Source organism: Falco naumanni, chromosome 7 (genome assembly GCF_017639655.2).
Source record: "Falco naumanni isolate bFalNau1 chromosome 7, bFalNau1.pat, whole genome shotgun sequence".
Taxonomy (NCBI): domain Eukaryota; kingdom Metazoa; phylum Chordata; class Aves; order Falconiformes; family Falconidae; genus Falco; species Falco naumanni.
In genome coordinates this window covers 32,850,169-32,872,985 of record NC_054060.1, presented here as the reverse complement: position 1 = coordinate 32,872,985, position 22,817 = coordinate 32,850,169, and the positions used below count along the sequence as shown (strand labels likewise).

General features: G+C 36.7%; 1 protein-coding gene across 2 annotated transcripts in view; it reads left to right on the top strand.

Annotated features, from left to right (window-relative positions):
• The window catches only part of ARID4A (AT-rich interaction domain 4A), a 50,646-nt gene that overhangs the window by 9,072 nt on the left and 18,757 nt on the right, over positions 1-22,817 (top strand). For both annotated transcript variants that reach the window (XM_040600371.1, XM_040600370.1), the window contains exons 6-11: positions 9,281-9,360; positions 9,469-9,563; positions 10,149-10,281; positions 12,227-12,306; positions 14,009-14,085; positions 15,922-16,088. In XM_040600371.1, the coding sequence (XP_040456305.1) occupies positions 9,281-9,360; positions 9,469-9,563; positions 10,149-10,281; positions 12,227-12,306; positions 14,009-14,085; positions 15,922-16,088 (632 nt within the window). The remainder of the gene's footprint in view (positions 1-9,280; positions 9,361-9,468; positions 9,564-10,148; positions 10,282-12,226; positions 12,307-14,008; positions 14,086-15,921; positions 16,089-22,817) is intronic.

The window sequence follows — 22,817 nt, the reverse complement described above, 5'->3', positions numbered from 1 at the left end:
CTGAAACAACTTTCCTTTGTGTTCAGTAAGGTGAACCAGTAGAAATGCTATGTTGAGTTTGCTGTAGTAGGATACTTTGCCACCAGCATAACGAAAGAGCCACAATGACAATCAGTTAAGTCTTATTTTAACGGTAACTCCTGCCTATTAGTGGTGTTCATGTACCCAAATTAAATAATGATTTATTTTTATTGCAGCTGCCATGGAATCACTTTTTCCACTTACTTTTTTATAACAACGATGTTACTGTAGCCATTTAGTCATGTTGAAATTTTCATCTGTGATTTGGAAATAATTTTGAAATCACCTTTGAAATTCAGCTTTTCAGTATGAGTGGGTAAAGAAACAAAAGCTGTTTGGAGTGAAAGTTTTAACAATATCTGGAAATGACATTGTACAAGTCAGCCCTCATCTGCTCAATGGAATCTAAAGTGGCATGACACTAACAGCAGTTTAAGTTCTTTGGATAACAAATGGCTGGGTTAAAGATCTTAAAGGTCTTTTCCAACCTAAATGATTCCCTGATTTTGTGATGTTTTAATCTTTTAAATGCAATTATTTAAAATTAACTTACTTAATTTACAAATTTTAAAATGATGCATTGAATGCTTTTGAAGTGCTGAGTATATTGCTAGGTGATAATTGCATAGCATTAGAATGGTCTATCAGATCTACTTTCAGCTGAGCCAGGTTTCAATTATGGCTTACTTAGTGTACCATCCACCTGATTCTCTGTTAACTTGTAAAATGCTTCAGGTAAATGCTGAAATAATGTCTCAAAAGAAAACCACAGCTCAGACCACACCTTACAAAGTGTGTAGTTGTATTTTCCTTCTTTCACATTCTCTCTCTTACAAGCATTACCAGAATTTCAGAAAACAGAAATACTTACGTATATGTTCTTTAAGGAAACACTTTTGTATCACTTCTGTACAGAACTAAAATGATGTAATGTCTATATAAAAGTGAGAAACAGTATTTCAGTTCAGCAAGCATCCAAAGAGTTGCTTTTAGAATGGCCGGCCTTTTTTATTGCCCCATCAAAATGACAGTGTCATCTCTCTTTTGACAAAACTCAGGTCAATAATCTGTATGTGCTTAGATCTTGTTAAGTGCATGTAATTTAGCCATACCTACAAGGTATGGTTGAGCAAAATAAAAAAAACCAGAACACAGACACTGAGCCTTGTGCCCTGTATTTTGCTAGATAAAATCATGGGAAAATTTTTCTGAAGGGACAAAGAGAAAGATGTATTAACATTGCGTAATTTTTCCTCTGAAGTGAGTAGGAATTGGGGACAAAAAAAAACCAAAACAGTGAGAGGTACTTGCAGTTTCTAGCCGGCCTTGCTGTCTGCAGTAGAGCTTTATATACTGTTCAGAGTGAAAGGGAGCATGAATCCGCATTTTCTGAGAATTATGGCTTTCAGGCTTCATCTGCTACTTTTATATAAGAGAAGACGTATCTTTTCTCCTTTGAAAAGGAGTTATCATGAAATGGCGGAATATTTTAACATAAATACTAAAGAATTTATTTTTCTCATTCTTTTCAACACTGCATGAGTCTGCAAAGCCAACAGTGTTTTTTTCTTTTTGGCTCTAGTACGGTGATACACATCAACATGGCCCAATTTTGGCTGTGCTGTAAGCCAGACACCCACTCCTGAGACACCTCTGAGAGCCCCATACCTCTGCTTGTGCTGCTCTCCGGCCTCACGTGGTGGTAACTTCCTCCTCTCATGTAGTCACTGTGGCAGTTTGCAGGGAGTGCTGTGTGAGTGTGCGCTGAGAGGAGTTACATACCTGAGTGCTCATTCCTGTGCGAGTGAAGTTTTGGGTAGTTGGCTTGAATTGTTCTGGAAATGAACAGCCACCAGTTGCATCGCTCTGACGTACTGCATTTAGGAGAGTAGGTGACAGAAATGAAAGGTATTAAGTATTTGTTTCTAATCTTCTTTCGTGTTGCATGGGTTTTGAAAATTCCGGTTCATAATTCTAAGAATATCAGAAAATGAACCAACAGTGATGTCTTAGGAATTTCAGGAGTGGGGTTGCTCACAGGAGCTATTATATAGTCACATTTTCCTATTTTTAAAAGTTTTCCTCTTCTGATGCTTTGTGGAGATATCTAACAGGAAAAATTGACTTGGTTCCAGTACAACTTTAAGTGCTTAACGTGTCTTACTCCTGTGTGAAGATTGATAGAAGCTATCAGTGTCACTTCAGTCAGTTGTTTTCATCCATGCCAGAGGCTTATTGGTTTGTCTTTTTATAACTTGAACAGCACACATTTTGTAGTATGTGCAAGGCACTAGTCATGTCTGTGTAGCTGGTTTGACCAGTTCTTCCCAGTATCCTGTTGAGTTCTGCATCCCAGAAGCATCACTTCATCTTCCGGCTATGCATGTGTCATCCAGGAATCCAAAACCACAGGTGCAGCAGGGGAACTGTCCACTTGCCCCCACTTCACTGATGCTCTAAACCGCCCTGATCCACCATAAATATGTTCTTTCAGTCTTCAAAATGTTACTTGGGTGAATTTTGAGGAAACCCCACCCTGTATTTGCCTTGAGTCAGACATACTGTTAAGTGCACCTGTGGCACATAGAAACTATGCAGTAGCAGTGTTGGTTGCTTTCTGGAGAATTTGGAAAAAAAAGAATAGTGCCACATTTTGTAGTCACATGAGTTTAGGCAATGTGCGGGTAGAGGAGCAGATGGGATGGTGAAAAAGTGTGTTAACTGATCCTTGTTACAGATCAACTGGAAAGAGCCTTTGGTTATATACTCACCTTTGTTGCAATGTAGCCTGTTAAAAGAAAATTAAATGCTGTGTACAAACAATCCTGTAGGGAAAGCAGGGAGGTAGAATTTTTTCTGTAATCTCTTCATATGTAACAATAGTAGGATTACTGTAACATCTCAGAAAAAAGCAATTTCAGACGGTAGATTTTTCTTTGTAAGGAGACGGTCTTCTATGAGTAGACTCGGAAGGTCGCACTTCTGTGTTTTCAGTGATATTTCATCTACATTTCCGTGGAAGAACTGAAGCTTATTTAGAATTTTTGTTTGTTTGTTTGTTTAATTGAGTTCTGTAGTCTCTCCAGTAACACAATACACTGCAGTATCTTGCTCATAAGCCCTTTGACAGTGATGAATCCATAGTTAGTACAATCCTTGCCTACAGGGTCATTCAACAAGTAGTGCATGACTCTTGGTACTTTCTATATTTTTTCCACAGCTGAAAAACAAAAATCTGCAAAACTTGCACACAATCATCTAGAGATTCGTAGAGGGCATCTCTGGTAGTTCACAAGTTACTGCTTTGTCAGGCAGATAGTGAAAATAATTAATTCTACATAGTGACACTGGAGCAGTTTTTACTTCTTGGTACATACTTTGTCTTGGTAGATTTAAAAGTTTCTGAATAGGTTGTGAAATGAGAAAGAATTGTTTACTTGCTGTGCAGCATAGAATCTCATCCTTTGGGCAGCAACAATAAGATGGGCACCTATTTAGACAGAAATCTTCAACAGGCTGCTGGCTTTGTTGGATTTGAAGTTAGCCAGCAGATGCAGCCTTGAGGGTTGGTTTCCTTATTTACTTGTCTGTTACAGGACTGCCTTGTTCTGGTATTACTGATTGCACTGTCTGTAAGTAATATCATAACTATTATGAGGATGTTACTGCTAGCGTCTTGCTATGTTCTCTTTTCTTTTTTTTCTTTTTTTTTTTTTTTTTAAATCATAGGGATATTTATAAAAATAAGATGTTAAACTGATCTGCAGTACTTTGTGGCAAGTTTCTTCACTGTTCCTAAAAAAGATTTTGATTAGTCGACTTGTTAATATTTCTTATATAAATAAATTGGTGTTGAGACTGCATTTTTGTGAGGACAGGGTTAGTATTGATTTTGTTAATGGCATACACAGGCCTGCTACAGGTAGGGAACAGAAGATACCTTGGAAGATAGCTGCTCTTCAAGAGTGAGTTGAAAGTTGCACTTCCATTGTATAATGTGTTTTTGAGGTACTCAACTTTTAATCAAGAGAACTTTTTTCCTATATTTTGAGAACTATTGCATTGATTCCCACCAGGAGGCTTCATTTTCTTTTTCTGTCATAGCTTGGGCTTGCCTAGGCTTCCACAAACAGAATAAAAATCAATTCTGTTTCTTCCCTGTTATTATCAACTGGGGTGCAATAACATTCTGAAAATCTCCATTTTACTTTCACTGTTTAAATATGCTTTGTATGGAGCATATTGAACTCCATTCTTGGGACTAGAATAAGCATTGCGATAGAGACTGTTGCTCCAGGTTGTACTGCTTAGTCATGGTTTTTCCCCCTTCTGTCAGTATTCGTCATTAAGCAGTATATTTGGAAGAAAGGTCCTGGCCAGCAGAAACATTGCTTTTCTTTCTGTCATTCCTACTTAGTTATATTGACTCATCTTAAATACTAGTATGTAGGTTCCTGGCTCACATGTATCATTCTCTTTCCAGAAGTATTTACTGAAGCAGTCAGCTGGTACACTGTTTCCCCAACACGTATGTACCCACCCCAAAATTAGGCAATGGTTGAACTTAAAGGGCTTCTGCTTTTTCATAATGTGTTTCTTTGGAAGGGCCAGGTTTGTAAATTCCTCTTCTAAGGTGAATATTGTGGCACCTCAAACACATCTCTTGATGACTGCCCTACATGTGTATGAGGAGATACCTCCGTGTCTTCTGTTTCCTTCCTCTTCAACGCAACTGATAACGTTCACTGAATTCCTCCTTATGGAATACAACCTCTAGAATTTCTGCTGTTGGAGAATTTGGGATTTAACAAAAACCTATTTAAGGAATGATTAATTAGTGCAAGTTATTCAACATTAAGTTTTTAATTTGTCTGTTAGTGCTAGGCATTTTAACTAAACAGTCTTACTTCTGGATGAGCTTAAAAAGAGGAATGAATTTGCAGCTTAAAGTGTATTACATTATTCTGACATGACTGCTATCATAGCATCGAAGTATTGCATAGCGTTGAAATGTTCTGTCTGCCTGACTGCTTATGTTTATGAAAACCGTAATATATGATGCTGTGCATTGAAAAGACAGTCTCTTAAAGCCTCTGGGACTAGCATTAAAAAGTCATGCATAGGGTGGCTGTAATAGTACTTTAGTGGTAGGTTTTTCTTAAAAGTGAGTTGGAAACCACAAGGCTTACTTTGTTTAGGAAAGGTATGTATTTTTAAAGGTGCTGAGGCTATCAATGTGTGTTTCTGATTACCCTTTCAGTAAGGCACAAACAAGTATTTTCCCTAGAAGAGAAAAAGTTTAATATAATAAAAATATTAATATATAAAAAGTTTAATAAATAAATATTTCATGCATTGTGATTAATTGGAGAGACTTCCTAATTGGCCTCACTTTAGTAATTCAGATAGTTCATATTTTCATGTGTAAAATGGTGCTGTCCTTTCTCCGTTGACACTTTACATCAATCACTAATTTAGCCAAGGAAATCTTTCTTATTATGTTGTTCTGTTACATACACATTTTGTTGTTCTGCAAAAATGTTGTTTTGCTCAAAGTTGTGCAGCTGTGCTGTCAGTTGCAGGTGCTCGTGCACATGTCCACAACATAAATTATTGTAGAATGAGCAGGCAATTTCTTGTATATCTAAAAAGTCTAATGTTGTCAAAGAAAGTTTCAGTTTATCCTTCAAGCAGTTAAATGACTTTGAAATACCAAAAATATTAGTGCCTTCTGTTTCTGCCCTGCATGGTCCTTCTACCTCTTCCGCTACTAGTCCACATCAAGACAGAAAATTAAAGGTAACCGCCACATTTCTGTTCATCATTTTAAAAAGGCAAAGTCTTTTTAAGTAATGATAATGCTGGTAGTATTTCCTTCTATATAACACCACCTAGTTTTCATTGTTGTCTAAAAGCATTTTCTATATTGAGCAGGTGATGTCTGTAGGGGTAATTACACACAGATGATAAAAACTTCCTGGTTTTTTCATTTGTGTGTGTATATATGTATTTACATATATTTATGTGAGACTCCTTAGGGCTGGATATGTTGACTTTATCTATTCTTTTAACCTGAGTGAGGGGTGAGAGGGAGAGAAACTTCAGTCCTGGAAGAAAATTATCAAGGTAAAATGGAATATTGGACTTGATTACTTTGAATCATGCACCCTTGCACTCTGCCATGCACTTCCTTTTCCCCAGGTGGGACATTCACATGGCTGCTTAACAGAGATATTTTTCTACATTTTTATGTAATGGTTATGCTAAGTCTTATGCCTGCTGCAGTTCAAGAAGGAGGTCTGAAAATTAGGGATTCTCTGCCTTCCTCTCCTGAAGTTGTGTGAAAATTGCCTCTCATATGGAAGCAAGTACTCAATCCTTCTGGAAAGAGTGACTTTCCTTTTAGGGGTGGGAGAGGGTCTTTAGAAGAGGCTTTGGGGTTTTTTTTGTTTTCTTTTTTTTGTAGTCCATTTGGGAAATGCAGACTGGCCTAGCATTTTTTCCCTCTATGTCAAAGGACAAGCAGCTTTTAGAGATCAGGCCAGTTCTGTACCTTCAACTGGAGAAAACAAAGAGCAATGGCAGGAAGAGGGCTGTTTCTGAGGCATGGGATAGACTAGTCTCCATTCAGGTATGAAGCTGGGAACAGAGCTGAAAGCATGACTGCCAGGCTCTGAAAGCATACTCATGCTTTCATTGTCTCCAGGTCTGAGGGGCAATTAGGAAGACTTGAGTATTCAGCATTAATTATTTTTTCTTATATGTTGTTTTGCCCATAGAAGTGAAATATAAATTTATGAAATTGACACTTGTGCAGTTGCGTTTTGCAATCCATAATTACCTCATATTGGTAGGGAATATCTAATTTTGTGATTTTTCAAAGTTGTAAGTTAACTTCAGTGTTTGTTGTAATTGAGGAAAGCAGAATATCTGACACAGTTCTTAATTGTCAGAATTTCCTTTTGTGTCATAATTTAGAGCAGTGTGGTTTACTAGTATGTTTTACTTAATGGTCAGTATTGATAAGACATTTATCTTTTAGGGATGAAAAAATGATGTGTAACCTGATCTATGAATGGTTTGCTTGATTTCTTCCTGTACAATACTAGTTTTAATTATATAGGTAGAGCTTCCAAAATTGGAGATAAACTAGACTGATGGGTTTTTTATTACTTACTCACTATCAAGTATCAGGTTCTGTTTGCTTTTTTCAATAGTTACCTGTTGTTAATCACCAGCCATTTGTCCCCTGAAATGATTATTTGTGGAAAATTAGTACTTTGACTTTAGTTCTGAATGTGTTTTGACAAAGGATAATGATTGTAACCTGCTTTTAAGTCTCTTCAGAGCAATGAGAAATGGCACACATTGTTGAGTGCACAGAACACTTGAAAAACAAACAAAACAAAAAAGAAAATCCCAACCAACCAAACCGCTCTAAAACTTAAACGTGCCAATGAAATATTGTTATCAAAGTGTACAGAGAGCTGAGGAGTGGCACATTTGGAGTGGGTAATGAAACTTAAACTTCAAAAGGGTGGCACAGATTTTTTTGTTGTTGTTGTTAATGTAAATCTGTGACAGTGCTGAACTTCAGGATCACTTTGAGTGCTCTGGTGTTTGCACTTAACTGATCAATGGATACCAATGCTGAGTTAGCAATGCAGAGGGGAAGAGCTTATACTTTGTTTTCCCAATTAGTGTGAAGTGTCACAGTGGTGGCTTCCTTGAGCTGTAAGCTAAACTAGAAGATTTTCAGAGTAATGTACTGGTATTGGAGTTGACAGGTCTTACTGGTATTTATGTTTTAAAAGTTTTGGAATTATTGTTAACTAGTATAGCTAATTAGGCATATAAGTATCTGCCGTTCTTGAAATACTAGGTTTTTGGAGGGGGATAAATTAGTTGCTTTGTGTGCACAAGAATTACAAGCTGTTATAATAATTCAGTAGTGGAGCATACCACAGCAGTATCTCTGCTCTGAAGATGGAGGAACCTTAAAGCTTAGCTTATCAAGTTTATTGATATTTATATTCGTACCTTTTTATATAGTTATTGCATTATTTATTGCAGTCTATGATTTTAATTAAGATTATGAGAATGTGACTGTTCTATTTAGTTATTTGACAAATAAATGCTTTTGTTGCTGCAACTAATCTGCGTTTTTGCCAATAATACGCATAAATTTGATATACGTGCTAGCTTGAGAGATTTTATTTTTTTTAATAGAAGTATGCCAAAGTTATTATACTGGTATGCATAACACTTGAAACTCCACACCCACCCCTAAGTTCAGTACTGGCCAAAGCGTGTTTCAATCAATTTAAATATAGAGTAGTAGTCTGCACTTTGACCCCATATAAATAAACTTTTACCTTACTGGAATGCCAGACTGCAGCCACCTGGTCTCTGCTCTTTGAAAAGGGCCTGTTCACGTGGCTCAGACAGTGGGATCTGAACCAGTGCAGGGGGGAACTAGTAACTTTTCTTTCCTTCTCTTCAAGGAAGTTCTCATGAAAAGGTTTTATTTAAACTGGCTAAAGAGTAGATACTTCTTAGGCAAAAGTTGCAGTAGGTTCATAGCGTTCAAGTATTCTTCAGCTGTGTATTGATGGAAAGTGATGAGATTTCCCTTTCACCTACACAAGTTTTAAGAGGACAGGATGTCTACTAAGTATGCCTTTATAAGTTGGTCACTTACAGTTACAAGTTTCCAGTACTCCCAGTCTGTTGGTAGCACAGTATTGATAGTGTAAGAAAAAGTATCACACGCTGGTTCTTCCTTCCATTCATCTGTATTTTTGTGGGGTTGTTTGTAGCAAGAGGGAAGATTAAAAGGTAGCGTAAGTAAGGAGTAAATGGGTAGAGTAAAAACCCAACCCAACCAAACAAAAAAAAGCCCCCAAAACCAAACCCTAAGATTGTTAGATAACAGTAACTGGTATACAGCCAGTAGCAATGGTTTGAAATGTTCAGTGTATTGATAAGAAGGATGTCAAATTAGACAGAGACTGTTGCATCCAAAGGCCTCACTTTATGCTGCCTTGAATCTCTTGTGGGAAACTTACTTGTTCGTAGACCAGATCTTGAATACCACATTTCACTTTGCTTATGAACTAAATAAGTATTAAAATGGGGGTCTTGAAAGTCATGTTTTAGAAAATACTCTAGATTGTGACATAAATAGTAACTTGTTTTGTCAGCTTGGTAAAGAGATCTAATCATTTTGTTGCAATGTATTTTCTTGGCTTCATACTAGTTTTTGATGATGGCGATGAAAGGACCTTGAGACGAACTTCATTATGCTTGAAAGGAGAAAGGCACTTCGCAGAAAGTGAGGTAAGACAATGATGGACATGCAGTGAAAAATAAGTAGTTAATTTGTATTTTTTTATATAATAAGAAGAAATTGCAAACTAATTTTGTTCACTCTTTTTTTCTATGTAGACACTTGATCAACTGCCACTAACCAATCCAGAGCACTTTGGAACTCCAGTTATTGGGAAGAAGTCTAATAGAGGAAGAAGATCTTCTCTTCCTGTGTGAGTTTTGATATTGCTCTGTTGCTCTCCTTTCTTTTAGTGTCCTTTACTAAAACTGCAGTGCCATTGAAGTTGTGTGCACAGCTTACGGACTTAAGTAATTCAGTTCATGCAGACGTGTTCATGTTTGCAGTATGATGAAATTGATTTTTTTTTTCTTGTAGTAGCCTTAAGAATGTTTGTGCTTCTTTTGTATAATAGGAACTTGTGTGTCAGGAAATGCAGGATTTTTAATCTTCTTTACACTTCACGTAGTAGCAAAAAAAGGTGCTTTTAAATTTCTGGGGTAGCGACCATTTCTCTTTGTTTCATGTCTGTGCACAATCAAATCCTGATTCATGCCTCCAATTCCAACATGATGCTGTTGTAAAATACTACTACTTGGAAAGAATTTCTACAAAGTTCCTCTTACTAAGTAAGTGTGCTTAATATTTAAGTGTGTTTCAAGCAATTTCAGCTCTTAAAATGCTAATATTTTTTTTGAAGCTTTGCAGAACAGGAAGAAAGATCTCGTTGTAAGCTGTATCTGCTTTCAAATACTAACTTCAGACAAAAGCTTTAAAATACTTTGTTTTAATAATTTAGTACTGAAGATGAAAAGGAAGAAGAAAGTAGTGAAGAAGAGGATGAAGATAAAAGGCGTCTCAATGATGAATTGCTTGGCAAAGTTGTGAGTGTGACTTGCAATTCTGAGAAGGCAGACTGGTATCCAGCTTTGGTAGGTTGCTTAAGATGTTGACATCTCTAGTGTCGTGCTGCTAATATCTTTTTAGACAAGAGTTTAATCTGACTTACTAAGTTGTTCATATAGCAGTTTTCCTGGATAGGATGGTTTGTGTACTTAACAATTTTTACAGCAAAGTTATGGATGTAGTCAGGCTAAGCCCTGCTGCCCATATTTGGTAAAAATACAAATATTCTACAGAACCTGTGAAGAGTAGGAGAGCAGAGATTAATGTTGATGTATAACTTAGTTTTATGGCTCTTAAGTCTTTCAAAACTGCCCAGAAAATAATAAGTATGTAATTTTTCTTCTAAAAATAAGATAAGGTAGGACTTGCACTACCAGGTAATTTAAGAGCAACTAGATTTATGAATCTTAATTGCAGTGGAATTTTTATGGTTTTGTATTTAATGATTACCTTTTTCCTTAGACTTTCAATTTTATGAAATACCAGTTCCTTCCATGATTGCGTTTACATAAATGGCCGGTTACTCTAGCAGTAGGTGCTGGTTATTATTTTTATTTGACTATCAGTATAGAATACAGCTGTTCATTGCCATTGCTGATGATAAATAAATACTAAATAAATTGAAGTATAAGTGGACTTGTACTGTAAAGGTAGACACTTTGCAGGCTCTTCACACAGAAGAAAGTTTATGGATATATATTAGAAGTTGCTTTCTTCAGTAAACTTTTTGATCTTGTCAGACAAGCTCAGTACACGTCTTCCGTCATCAATCAGAGGTGCATTTGTTTAAAAAAAATTTGGAGTATTACAGGCAGGTTTAGTTCACTAATTATTGCAGATTTTATTTACTTAACTGTATATTCTGTAATTCTTTTATTTTGAGTCTTCAGGGTTAGCTGGAAGGAGTGTAGCTGTTCCAGTCTTCTAACTTAGTTTCAGCTTTTATTTCCCTCAGTGAATCCAGGATCAAAACTAACTACACAAGCCAGTTGTCTTCCCTTCCTTGAAAGAACGTTATGGTGTAATGTAGGGTGAATAGTTAATACTGACTCATCCAGTTGTATGTATCTCAGTTTAAAACGTGAAATGTGGTATTGTTGTACATGTTCTGATTGTTGTATATCCCTTTACTAATGACAGATTTTAATACAACATGGTTCTAACTAGGTGATTAAGTTACTGGAGGCCATGTACCTGTTCTGTTCTCTGCTACCTGAGAAACAGGAATGTCTTATCTTGATTTTTGGGGTAAAACTTCTGACTTATTTGAATGGAGTGGCACAGCTTCCACTGAGACCTGGTAGATCCAGAAGTCCATCTGCATCTTACATTTTCTGTCAGTGTATGGTCTAGAGCAAAATGTAAATTTGTTCTGTTTGTGGTAATACAAATACTGCAAATGTGTTTTTATCACCTTTTTAGACTTAGAGATGATACCACTGTGGAAGGATATTCTGGATTCCACATTGGCTTATATTATCTACACCTTAAAAAAAACAACCAAAACAAACAAAAAAAAACCCAACAACAAAAAAACCCCAAACTACTGCCTACCTCTCAGTTTGAATGCCAACTGTCAGAAGCTGGTGTAAAATAAGTGGGTTGGTGGCTTTCTAAATAGATGGTTAAAGCAGGTTTTGTATGAACAAGAGAAAAAAATGGGAGTGAATGAACAGGATCCCATGATATCACCCCAGTAGATTAGTTTTGAGCTTTCAAATGAAATTGCAAACGTTTCTGGCTTGTACATAACAACGAAGGTTAATAGTTTGAGGTAGACTGCTTCTTGAAATTTGCCCTTGGCCTTAGTAATATAAATTGGAGTAGGTTTCTTTTCTCAGGACTGAAAATTATAATAGAAGAAACAGGAAGACAGCAGGAAAACTGCTGTCAGTCTTTCTTTCCTTTGAAGATCAGGTTTTTGGATGTTTTTTTTTGTTTTTTCTTAAAGTGTTTTATTTGAAACTTCAGGTTGTGTCTCCCAGCTGTAATGATGATGTCACAGTGAAAAAGGACCAGTGTTTAGTTCGATCCTTCGCAGATTCCAAATTGTAAGTAATAGCTTGCTTTCATTAGTGGTATATGTGAGAAAAATGTGAAACTAATTACTTATTGTTTCTGAAGACGACATTGCTTCCAAAAGGAAAGGGTACATTTTATGTAACGTTGGTTGTACACGTTTGTCATAGTCCATTTCCAGCTAACTACTACTGTGCTTACTTGCTTGCCTTTACATTCTCTGTACTGATAAGAGTTCACTGGATTAGTAAAGTTTCTGGTGTTTCTTCATTTGAAAAAAAATCAACAACTTTGAAAAAACCAGGTGTTAACACTTTAGATGATTCCTGTTCTTTGGAATACGTGTTTTGGTTCTAATTATTTCCCTTAGTGTCGTAATTGTTATGTCTTTGTGGGTGTCTTTGTAGTTGTGTGGATATCTGGTTGGCCCATTACCTCCAGTGCCCAGGTGTCCATGACTGTTTAAATAGAAAAGTTTAGAAGTGTTTAATCTACTTGCTGTAATAAAAAAGTGAATGTAAAGTAACTGTTTAATTAAAATTTTTACATAATATAAACCAAGATTCCTGTGAAAAGAAAGGTCTTATTAGTCCATACACCTCTTGGAAGCGGGGAAAGGGGAGAGACACAGATGTGTGCTTACTTGAGGAATAATATATTCAAAAAAGTATGAAGACTGGTTCTTAAAGCTGCTTCCCTTTTTTTCCTCTTCATCCTTACTTCTAATGCATCTATCTCAGCAGATTGTAACTAAATCCTTCCTTGCTGAAGGCCAGCTGTCAACCCTCTTTCCCTCTTTTCTTTCAAAGTGAACAGTTTCTGATTTTTAGTAGCCGTGATTTTGAGTAGGGTGTGAGTATTTGATTACTGAAACATATTTCAAGTAACTGAAGACTTAATTCATTTTGGCCTGTTAATGTAGGCACGTATTGTCAGTCTTCTAGTTTAGATTTATGTTTCTTTATGTACTGAAGGTAGAATGTTACTGGAAAAACATGCTGATTTGCTCTTTTACCCCTTTTTTTCCCCCCATAGTATTATGGTCTTAATTTCAGAAAATGGCAACCTCCAATTCCTGAGGTTTTACTTCAGTTTTTCTGAAATAATGAAAGAAGCAAAAAATAATTTATTATAATAACTCACTTGTAAGGCTTTCCGTGCAGGTTGGTTAGCGTTTCTGTTGTAGTAATATGCATAACTTTTGAACAGAGCAATTCCGTATATTTTGCTGTGAGAACACTTTTGTAATTTAAAAATAAAAATCAACCATTTATCAATGCAGATATGTGAACTTGGCTTTACTGTTTTTCTGTGCTAGTGGAAATGCATTTTGAAAATAGAGGACTTGTTTCTTTCATCTTAGCTAGATTGCTATTTTGGGTAGCAAGTGTTCATTGATGTGAATATTTTGAGTTTAGAAAACGTTTTTTGCCTACGTAGAGCATTTTACCTTTGCAGATCTCTGCAGGTTAAATATTTGAAATATAAAAGCTTTACAAGATTGTCTTAATTGCAAGAGTTCCTTTAGCGTCTGAATTTCAAATAAAGACTGGAAACTTGCTCAGGTTTGAATCTTGCATTAGGGACTACAATAACAAATGCCTCATGCATATAGTTGTTAGTAAGGACCTTGAAAGTGAATGATAAATCCTGAAAATTTTAGAAGTCACTGTTTTTCTAAGTCAAGTGCTTGCTTTACTGTGATTTAAAAATAATAACCTTACTCTTTTTCAGTTACTCAGTAGCAAGAAAAGACATTAAAGAACTGGATGTTCAAAACTTACCAAAATCTGAGTCCTCTCCTAAAAAAGGTAATTTAGAATAAATTCTCGGCTTTTTTTTTAAAAAGTAATCTTCTGCAATAGTACTTGGAACTTTTGCAGATAAATGAGGCCTGTTGATCTCTAATAATTGCTCTTGCATATTTTGCAATTTTTAATGTGATAAATTAGAGAAACTGGATATAGCTGCTTTGTTATTAAAATAGCTCCTAGTAGAAGCTTTCTTTATTTGATTTTTATTTCCTTCTTTCCAAATTAATGGAAAATGAATAGAATATTTTCAAGGTACTATATTTGAAATGTCATTGAACAACGGGATATATAGTTACCTCTGCTAACACCAAAGTTTTGTGGTTTTGCTCAAATGACTTTGTCTTAACATAAAATAAACCAGACAGCAAGGTGTAAACTTTATTAGGACAGTCTGCCTGTGTTTAATGTTTGATTTAAAAGTGTAATTACAGAACTTGATTTCTGGATGGATGGGTGATGTAACTACAGTAATCCAAGTGAGCTTGTAAAAGGCTAGATTCTCCCTTTAATGTAAACGATTATTAAACTTTTAGTGTTGTTTCTCCCAGTCATACCTCAAAACATGAAAATTGTAGAAGGAGAAATGTTTGAGATGTTTTTATTTAAAATAATTTTAAAAGAAAACCACTTAGCAACAGAAAAACCCTGCTCAACAACAGTTCTTCCAGTTTGTGTAAGCATGTGAAACAGCTCCTTAACAAGTAAAGGTTTAACATGATAGTCAGAAATGAGAGCTTGAGATGGTTGTGATGGATTTACGTAATTCTTAATGGTTTCTGTTACGCTTTCTTTTTAATAACTATTTGACAGTACAAGAACTTTAGAACATGCAAAAAAGTGATTGGATGCCAGGTTTAAGATACGTTGAAGAAAGGTGGTGGTTGGTGTTTTTTTTTCATGCAGAACCTAACTGGGTTGTGACATTAATTGCCACGAATTAATATTGCGGAACCAAAGTACTAATGGTTTCAAAAAAAGAGTTTGGACAAATTTCTGGATGTTACTGCTGTATCAGCAGCAATTAAAAACTGGTGCCTTTTTTTCTCCAGCAGCACTGAATGGTTCATTGCCATATGTCCCTCTTTTGGGTGTTCTTCTGATTCATCTTTAAGAAAGTATTTTATTGTGACTAGGGTACATACTTTAGGGTTATCAGTGTTTGTTTTGCTTGTTGTTTTCCCCCTTGGAGCACCTCTTCAAGGAAAAAAATTTGAGGTATTACCATTGTATGAGTGTGACTTCTCCCTGTCTCATCACTCTCTTGTTCACTAGTATATTTTCCCTCTGTTGCAAACATTAACGTAACATCACTTTATGCAGTGGACTTCAACAAAATATTTACGATTTTTTTGTATCCTAAACTTTAAGACATGAAGATACTTTGGAAAGAACAAATCTAACTGTGATGTGTTTAGGGTTTTTAATAGCTTCATTACAATATCTTTCGTACAGAAACAGAACAGTTCACAGTTGCTCAGAATATATATGGAGAAGTATATTTGCTTATCTTTCGTACTGTTCATATATATAGGTGTGAATCTCAGTAGAGTTTATGGGGACCTATGCCTAGAAAACAACTGGATGCTGTGTAGGATGGATGTTCTCAACTCTAAACCTCTTGAGTTGCCAGTACTCCATTTGCAAAATTTGACAGTATTGAAATGTAACGTGTGTAAACTAGGTGTTTAAAGCTGAAGTATCTATCTTATTACTTAATTCCAGTTTTAGTTCAAGTTGGTATTGTGACTTACAAGAGTGTGAAAAGGAAATTAAAAATGCTTTGTGACTGTGAATACTGCTGATGAGGTAAAACCAGGGCCCTTTCTTCTGTAGGGCTACAGGAGGCAAGCACATTTCTCAACAAAAAGGGTGTTCCTCGGAACTGGAAAATGGACATAAGTGAAATTCTGGAGTCTTCTAGTAGCGATGAGGAAGATGGAGCTGCTGCAGAAACTGATGAAGAAGAGGAGAAAAGAGAAGAGAAAACCGAAGAAGTAGCGGTAAGTCTGGGCAATTTCAGTCATTCTTCAAAGATGATTAATAATTTGCATGCCTGAAGATCCTGCACTTTCCAACTTTTACTCTTTATGGTAGCTTACGCACTTGAATGTCTTTTCAGACCTGTTCATCTTCCCTTTGCTATAGTTGTGTATACTGCGATTTGCGAGCAGTTGGCAGGTTGCTCCTGTAAGCCAGTGCAGAAATTGGAGACAAGCCTCAGAAATCAAGAATTCAGGGCAGAGAAGAGTGATAGGAAGAATCTGAGTCAAAAGGAGACACGCAACTGAAAAATTGATGCTGAACCTAATAGTAGTAACCTTAAATACGTGTAACTTGTTATTTTTCTTTTGCCTTTTATATATGTTATATAAAAAGTAACTTCTGAAAATAGCAGTTTGATTTGAAAAAAAAATTAGGGAAGCAAAAGCAGTAGTCTGGCTGAAAGCGTGATCTAACACACAGTGGCTGTTAAAGCTGTTTGGTGCCTGAGACACTCTGTAAGAGCGGTACAGGGCCTGGCTCTGTAAGCGTTGGGGTTTCCCTAACAGGCCGTTGCAGGCTGGGAATCGCGGGATCGAATGCTCTGGTAGGCTGTGGTGCAGATGGACTTTCTAATAGTTAGGGTAAAATGTTTTTCTGCATCGCAATATTTTGAGCGGCTCCTTTCCCACAGAGCCAGCCAGTTTCTTCGCGTCGCCTGAACTGCATTTACAGAATTTCATTTTATTTCTGCTACCTGTTTTCAACCTGGATGTTACAAGTAAGGGGTGGGGGGTGGTGTCTGTGTGTCAGTTGGCGGGGTTTTTTTGTCGCCGTGCGATTTCCACGATACGCTCGGGAAACCATTCCTTTATATAGGTGAACCGCGTGAAGTTTGCCTCCCGGGGAAGGTCAAACGCCGCTTCCCGTTCGCTTCCCCCGCGGCGTGCGGTTGTCAGCCCGCACACGGAATGGCCGCTCGTGCTCGGAGGCGGCCGGCGGCGTTGCCACGGCAACCCAGTGTTGGTCGGCAGCGCGCATGCGCGGGGGCAGCGGCCGCTGGAGCCCGGGCTTGGCCGGCGGCCAGGGGAGGCTTGCCAGATGCTTTGGAATGGGCTGTCTCTTTTCTTTGCCTTTCATGTAATGTCTGATTATTTTTTTTTTTTTTCATGATTTTTTTTTTTTAAATATGGAAGAGAATGTAAGTAATGCCGTATAACTGCGGATGCCGTGCAGGGAAAACAAAGCAAGCAAATATTTGGAAGTCAGGCTGAAATATGTCCAGGCAGTGGGCAGATTAGATAGAAAGGAAGTAAAACCATTTTACATTTGAAAGAATGCAGCTCCTAGGTAAGGATTCTGTGTTTTAATCTGTAATGTGAACATGGTTGTTAAGAATGTGGATTTGACATAGATTTCTGATCTGGGAACTGTCTCGTGGAGCATGCAGCCAGGGTAGATCTTTCCAGGTAAAAAAAAAAAAAAAAAGATAATCTATTTTTAGGTGTTAAATTTTGTGCCTTGATAACAGTGTTCTGGAAAATGGAGTCGATGTCTGTGTGAGAATGATGGTATGATTAGATAAATATAAGGATAAATGTGTGCAGAATATAAAACCCTCTGGGTTTTTTCCTCTGTTTGCAGTGAAAACGACTGAATAGGCCACATTTTGCAGGGTGTGAACTGTTGTGGTCTGTATTGGTCTGTTTGTATTAATGTTGGTGAAAACTGCAAAGTATCAGTCACTAAAAATCAAGGATTGCTATACTAGTTTTCTAGTATCCATTTCTAATATCATTTTTCATGGGTATTGCATAAAACTGCTCTGTGTTTCAAACAAAGAAGGGGGAGGGGGGAGCTTGGTGATGAAGGGAAGAAAAAAAAAAAAAAAAGGCATTCCTGTAAAAGAAATAGAGGTTATTTTTAAAGAATAATCTAAATGTAAAGTAGTGAAGCAAAGGATTCCAGAAAGGTAGATGTGCTGGTAGGAGAAGCTCTAGAATCCATTATTTCCAGGTGACAAGTAGGCATGTAAAAATAAGGTGAGCATCTTCATGCTGAAGCTATGTAGCAGAGGATAGGTGAATCTTTTTAGATTATGTCAGAGCAGGACTGTCATGCCGGCCCATTAAATTCCTGATTCAGCTGTTACAATTCATATTCTTATTTTAATTGTGGGCCATGCTAGATATTACAATTAGACAGCATTTAGGGAATTTATCTCAATTACTTTATTCTTTTCCCTGAGGCAGTAATACTGGTTGCAGAGAGAATCGACAAGTGAATGATTATTTCTTTTTTCCTTTATTTGAGTACAGATGTTGAATTACTCAAATTTTGCATGTTCATTTTGTAGAGTTTCTCCTTTATTAATCAAGGTCAAAAATAGCTTCTGTACATCCTCTCCCAGAATATTCTCAGTTGGCCTTTTGTTTTAGAACTGCAAATTGTTACGTTATTAGAGATGGGAGGGAGATTTTTTAAATTACCTTCTTCCCCACCCTACCCCCTTTCACCCTCATCTTCTGAAATGCACAGCAGCCTTGCTGTCAAGGCCTGGCCAGCTGCTGACCAGTCATGATAGGCCTTCATTAAGTCAATCAAATGGCCACAGACCTACTTAATGAGAGGATAAAGTCAGAAGAGTCTAATGCTGGGAATGGAAAGGATCCTGTTTTTCTGAAGTAGGATTTTTTATAATGGTAATGGTGCAGAGGGATCTACTATAGGTGGTGAGAATAGATCCTACTATTTTTTCCAGTACCTGGGTTAAAATCTGTAACTTTGTTTTGACAGAGGCTGTCTTCCTAATTGTGCTGCCTTTTATGACATCTTGAAGAGTATGGTAGAATTGGTACAACAGGGTTTCCAGGTTTTACATAGTTGTTCTTTGATGGCTTTTGTAAGCTAAAGACTGGGAACCTATGTGGTAGTGGTGAGATGCTAATCCTCCTACTGATAGGTGGTAACCAACTTGTATGGTCCAGAGTTGACTGTGAAGAACCAGTGTGGAAATGACTTGTCATTGACTTTTAACAGGAATTGCATTACACTAAGTTGCTCAGCATGTTCATATTGTTGGATTTTTGGCAATAATTGCAGTATATGGTGCAGTTTATGATTACTTTTCATTCACAGTGTGAGGTTTGAATACTAGGAACAGATACTGCTTGTGTCACAAAAAGTGAAAAAAATCTCAAGGTACTACAGAAGAAAATTCTTTATCAAATGAAAATTTAAACAGTCAATTGGTTTAAATCCAGATAAAAATCTGGGTATTGATTTTGGTTCTTATCCAGTTGTCAACATGTCAGAATAAGAGAATTAACTATGTTTTGAGGGTGCATTTGGCAGTGAAAGAATGCACTGCAGTTAAAAGGAAAATCTAAACTCCAGTATCTCCACATAGAAATGGGAACATTAGAAATTGGAACATTACATGATTTTTATTAAAAATCAGATAATATGTACCACTGTATTTGCTTGTACTTAAGTTGTTCTGTCAGGGAGGAAATCATACATACTTGTTTCTCAGGATTAAATAGTCAGATACTCCCCTGCATTTTACAAGGGGACATGTAGGCAACATTTGGGTTTGCCTCTCAGTTTTCCTGTAAGCTATTCTGATTCAAAAAAAAAATCAAGATTTTTAACATGCAGCTATTTGAAATACATTCTCAGTACGTGGTCTTAATAGATACATTCACATAAGATCAGAGTAAAATAAGGAATCTGTTTATTAGTTTTCTTATTTTGCAAGTTTCATAACTTATCTTTTTATAGTATCAAGAGCTGGAAAAAGGGTTTTCTATCTTTGCTGTAGAATTGGTTATAATGCCATCTTTGAGATTCAAACTTACCTATGTCACTTTAATAGCAGTTCCTTGTTCCTTCACTTCCCCCCCCCCCCCCCCCCCCCCAGTCAAATGTGCAACAGAAGTTCAGAAAAAAATTGCCTCTCATTGAAGAAAGAGTTGCAGCACCTCCAGATGTATGTTGGGGGAATTTTCTCCATGTCTTCGTTTTGAGAGTCACCTGAAGGACGTATGTGTAGTATGTTTAATGGTGTGCATCCATTTAATTTTTTTAGGGTTCTTGCATCACAACAGCATCAGGAAATGTTGGTCCACAGGTACTTTGCATTGTTGAGCAGAGAAGCTGCCAGAAGCATTTTCCAATGTGCCTATTCTGCAAAAGAGAATGGATTTCAGTTCTCCTAAGTTATTACCATGTATTTTATTAGAATGAAGTTCATAAAGGAAAGATGAATATATGAAATCCATGTTGTGTTTTAGGAGGCTTGAGATTTTGAAAAATTATCAGTGGACATCTGTTAAAATATTTACATTTTGCTTCAAAATAGTTCTTGTTTCCCGTGTAGTCTTTTCTCCAAGTGACTGTGGAAGACCACATAGAATGATACCCAAATCGTCCATTTCTGTTGCAACCTACGTGTATTTTAAAATAACATTGAAGAAGCTAACACTAAGTGTTAAATATAGGAATACAGTAACATCAAAGTTAATGAAGCATGGTATCCAGAAACAAGTGGTTTATTTACATATATTAAAAAAACTAAACAGCCGTGATGTGTAATATGCAGAATAGCATTTAAAAAATAGCTAAACATTGCTTAGCTAATCATCCTTCTCATGCGTGAATTTGTAGGAGTTTTGGCTACTCAAATGTTCTTTACAAAGGCTTTCTTGCTCACAGTTTTGTGCTAACAGGCATTCTCAGAATATTTCTCAAAAAGGAGTGAAGAAGTTGCAAACTGAGGCGCAGCTCTAGAGTGAGTCATTGTTGAGGATGGTTGAATTCCTGGATCTTGTTGGTAGAAATTAACATTTTAAGACCACTTTCATCTCCCCATGGTGTAAAGCTGTTAACTTGTTGCAATCAGTTTAATTCTTTTCATTTCCTTAATCAGTGTTCAAACTTGGCATCAGTAAGTGAATGTGCAAGTGATGAAAACTCATTTAAGTACTCTGAAGCAACAATATTACATTAACTCCAGTTCTGGCAGTATGTCTTGATCATACACTCATCTGACTCCAGATTTCTTCCTCTTAGCTTGCATGTATTTCACAGAAGAGTTTATGGTGTTGTCAGTCTATTAATAACATAAAAGAAAGATCTGTCCCTGGTAAGTTAGCCCCATATTGGTTGAGTAGACGGTGTATGTGTTTGTGAGTAGAAATTAATTCTTTGTCTTGTAGAAGAAACTATTTCATCCTTTGTGCTCCCTCTCAGCTCTGTAGGTTCGCATCCACAGAAGCTTTAGTCTTTCTGTAGAGGAAACAATGAGTCAGGGTAACAGACCTATATTCTTGTTTAAAATCATGCTAAAGACAAGAGGCAAAATTTATGGTGAATAAAAGTGGCTTGAAATCAAATGAAGCAAAGCTAGTTACAAGTTTTATACAAGTTTCTATGTATTTCATGCTGGGTTTATTTGCTGGTTGTTATTCTCAAAATAATTTTACAAAATAATTGAACATTGTTAGTATTACTTGGAAGGCAGTAAGAAATTGAGTTGGGGAAAGGAGTATGTCCCCTATACAGAGATCATGTGTTCATTGTTGATTTTGTTTTCTCTTGACTGGTGTGACCTAGTCAGGAAGGAGGAAGAAAAATCACAAGACCGTAAAATTTATGTGTAAGCAAAAAAGGGCATCTTGGAGGTACTTTTTTTTAATATATATATATATAAAATTCAGCCTCTCAGCCTGAGATGAAAAATTTTCTCATGTTGCACTTAATTGTGGGTGTTGGGTGAACAACAGAGAGGTCTCAACTTTGAACTGCCACTTAAAAAATAATTAATTTTGGTTTGCCTCTCCCTTGGACTTATCTTTGGCTACAGCCTTCCTTTTTTTCAACATCTGTAAAGGAAAAAAAATGAAATGGAGAGACAGAACTCTCTCTTAAGAAACTGAACAATTATCATCATGGTCTTACTTATGCCCAGTCTAAAACAGACCTAAGTGTCTTGACAGAAGTGAGTTTTGAAGGGTAGCAGTGTCACCCTGCTGGATAGAGATGCTGGGAATTTTAGCCCTCCAGCCATTCACTGGTGGTGATTGCAGGTTGTGGCATTGACATTTCTCAGGTGTTTTCTTGACTTCAGATGCAGATTTAAGGTTGCTGATACAGCAGCAGATGATGGTTGGTGTATTTAAAATAAAACTCAACTCCACAACAGTAGACCTCCTGGGAATTCATTATGTCCAGTTACAAGTAGATAACCTTGATAAAAAATGACTTCTTTTAAAAATCCATGGATCTTAGTGTTGCAATAAGCATATCCATGAACAGTTGGTCTTTCTCATTTTGGCCAGTAATAAAAAAAGACTTTGAAATAGCCGATGCTTGATCTGTTCCTTGCCGGCAGTTATTCAGGTCTTACTCGATTCACCTCTCAGAAGGATTTGGTACCTGTTACAATACTCTGGTATTGGTACCAGACACAGTCCAGACTCTCTCTGCCAGGGAGTGGCAACCTAGCTCATACACCATCGGCAGAAGTAGGTAGGGTATTCAGGATGTCTCACACAGGTGAATGAATATTGCAGTCAGATTTTATGCTCCCGTCCTGTAAGTATGTAAAAGCTTTTCATCTTTTTGCTTTTTTTTTTCAGCTGAAAATACTTGGTATTGGTGAAACGGTTAACATGCTGTCTGCAAGAGTGCTATTTCTAACCTATGTTTCTGCTGTTCTAACCTAGAGTTCTGGTTTGGCATTGTGC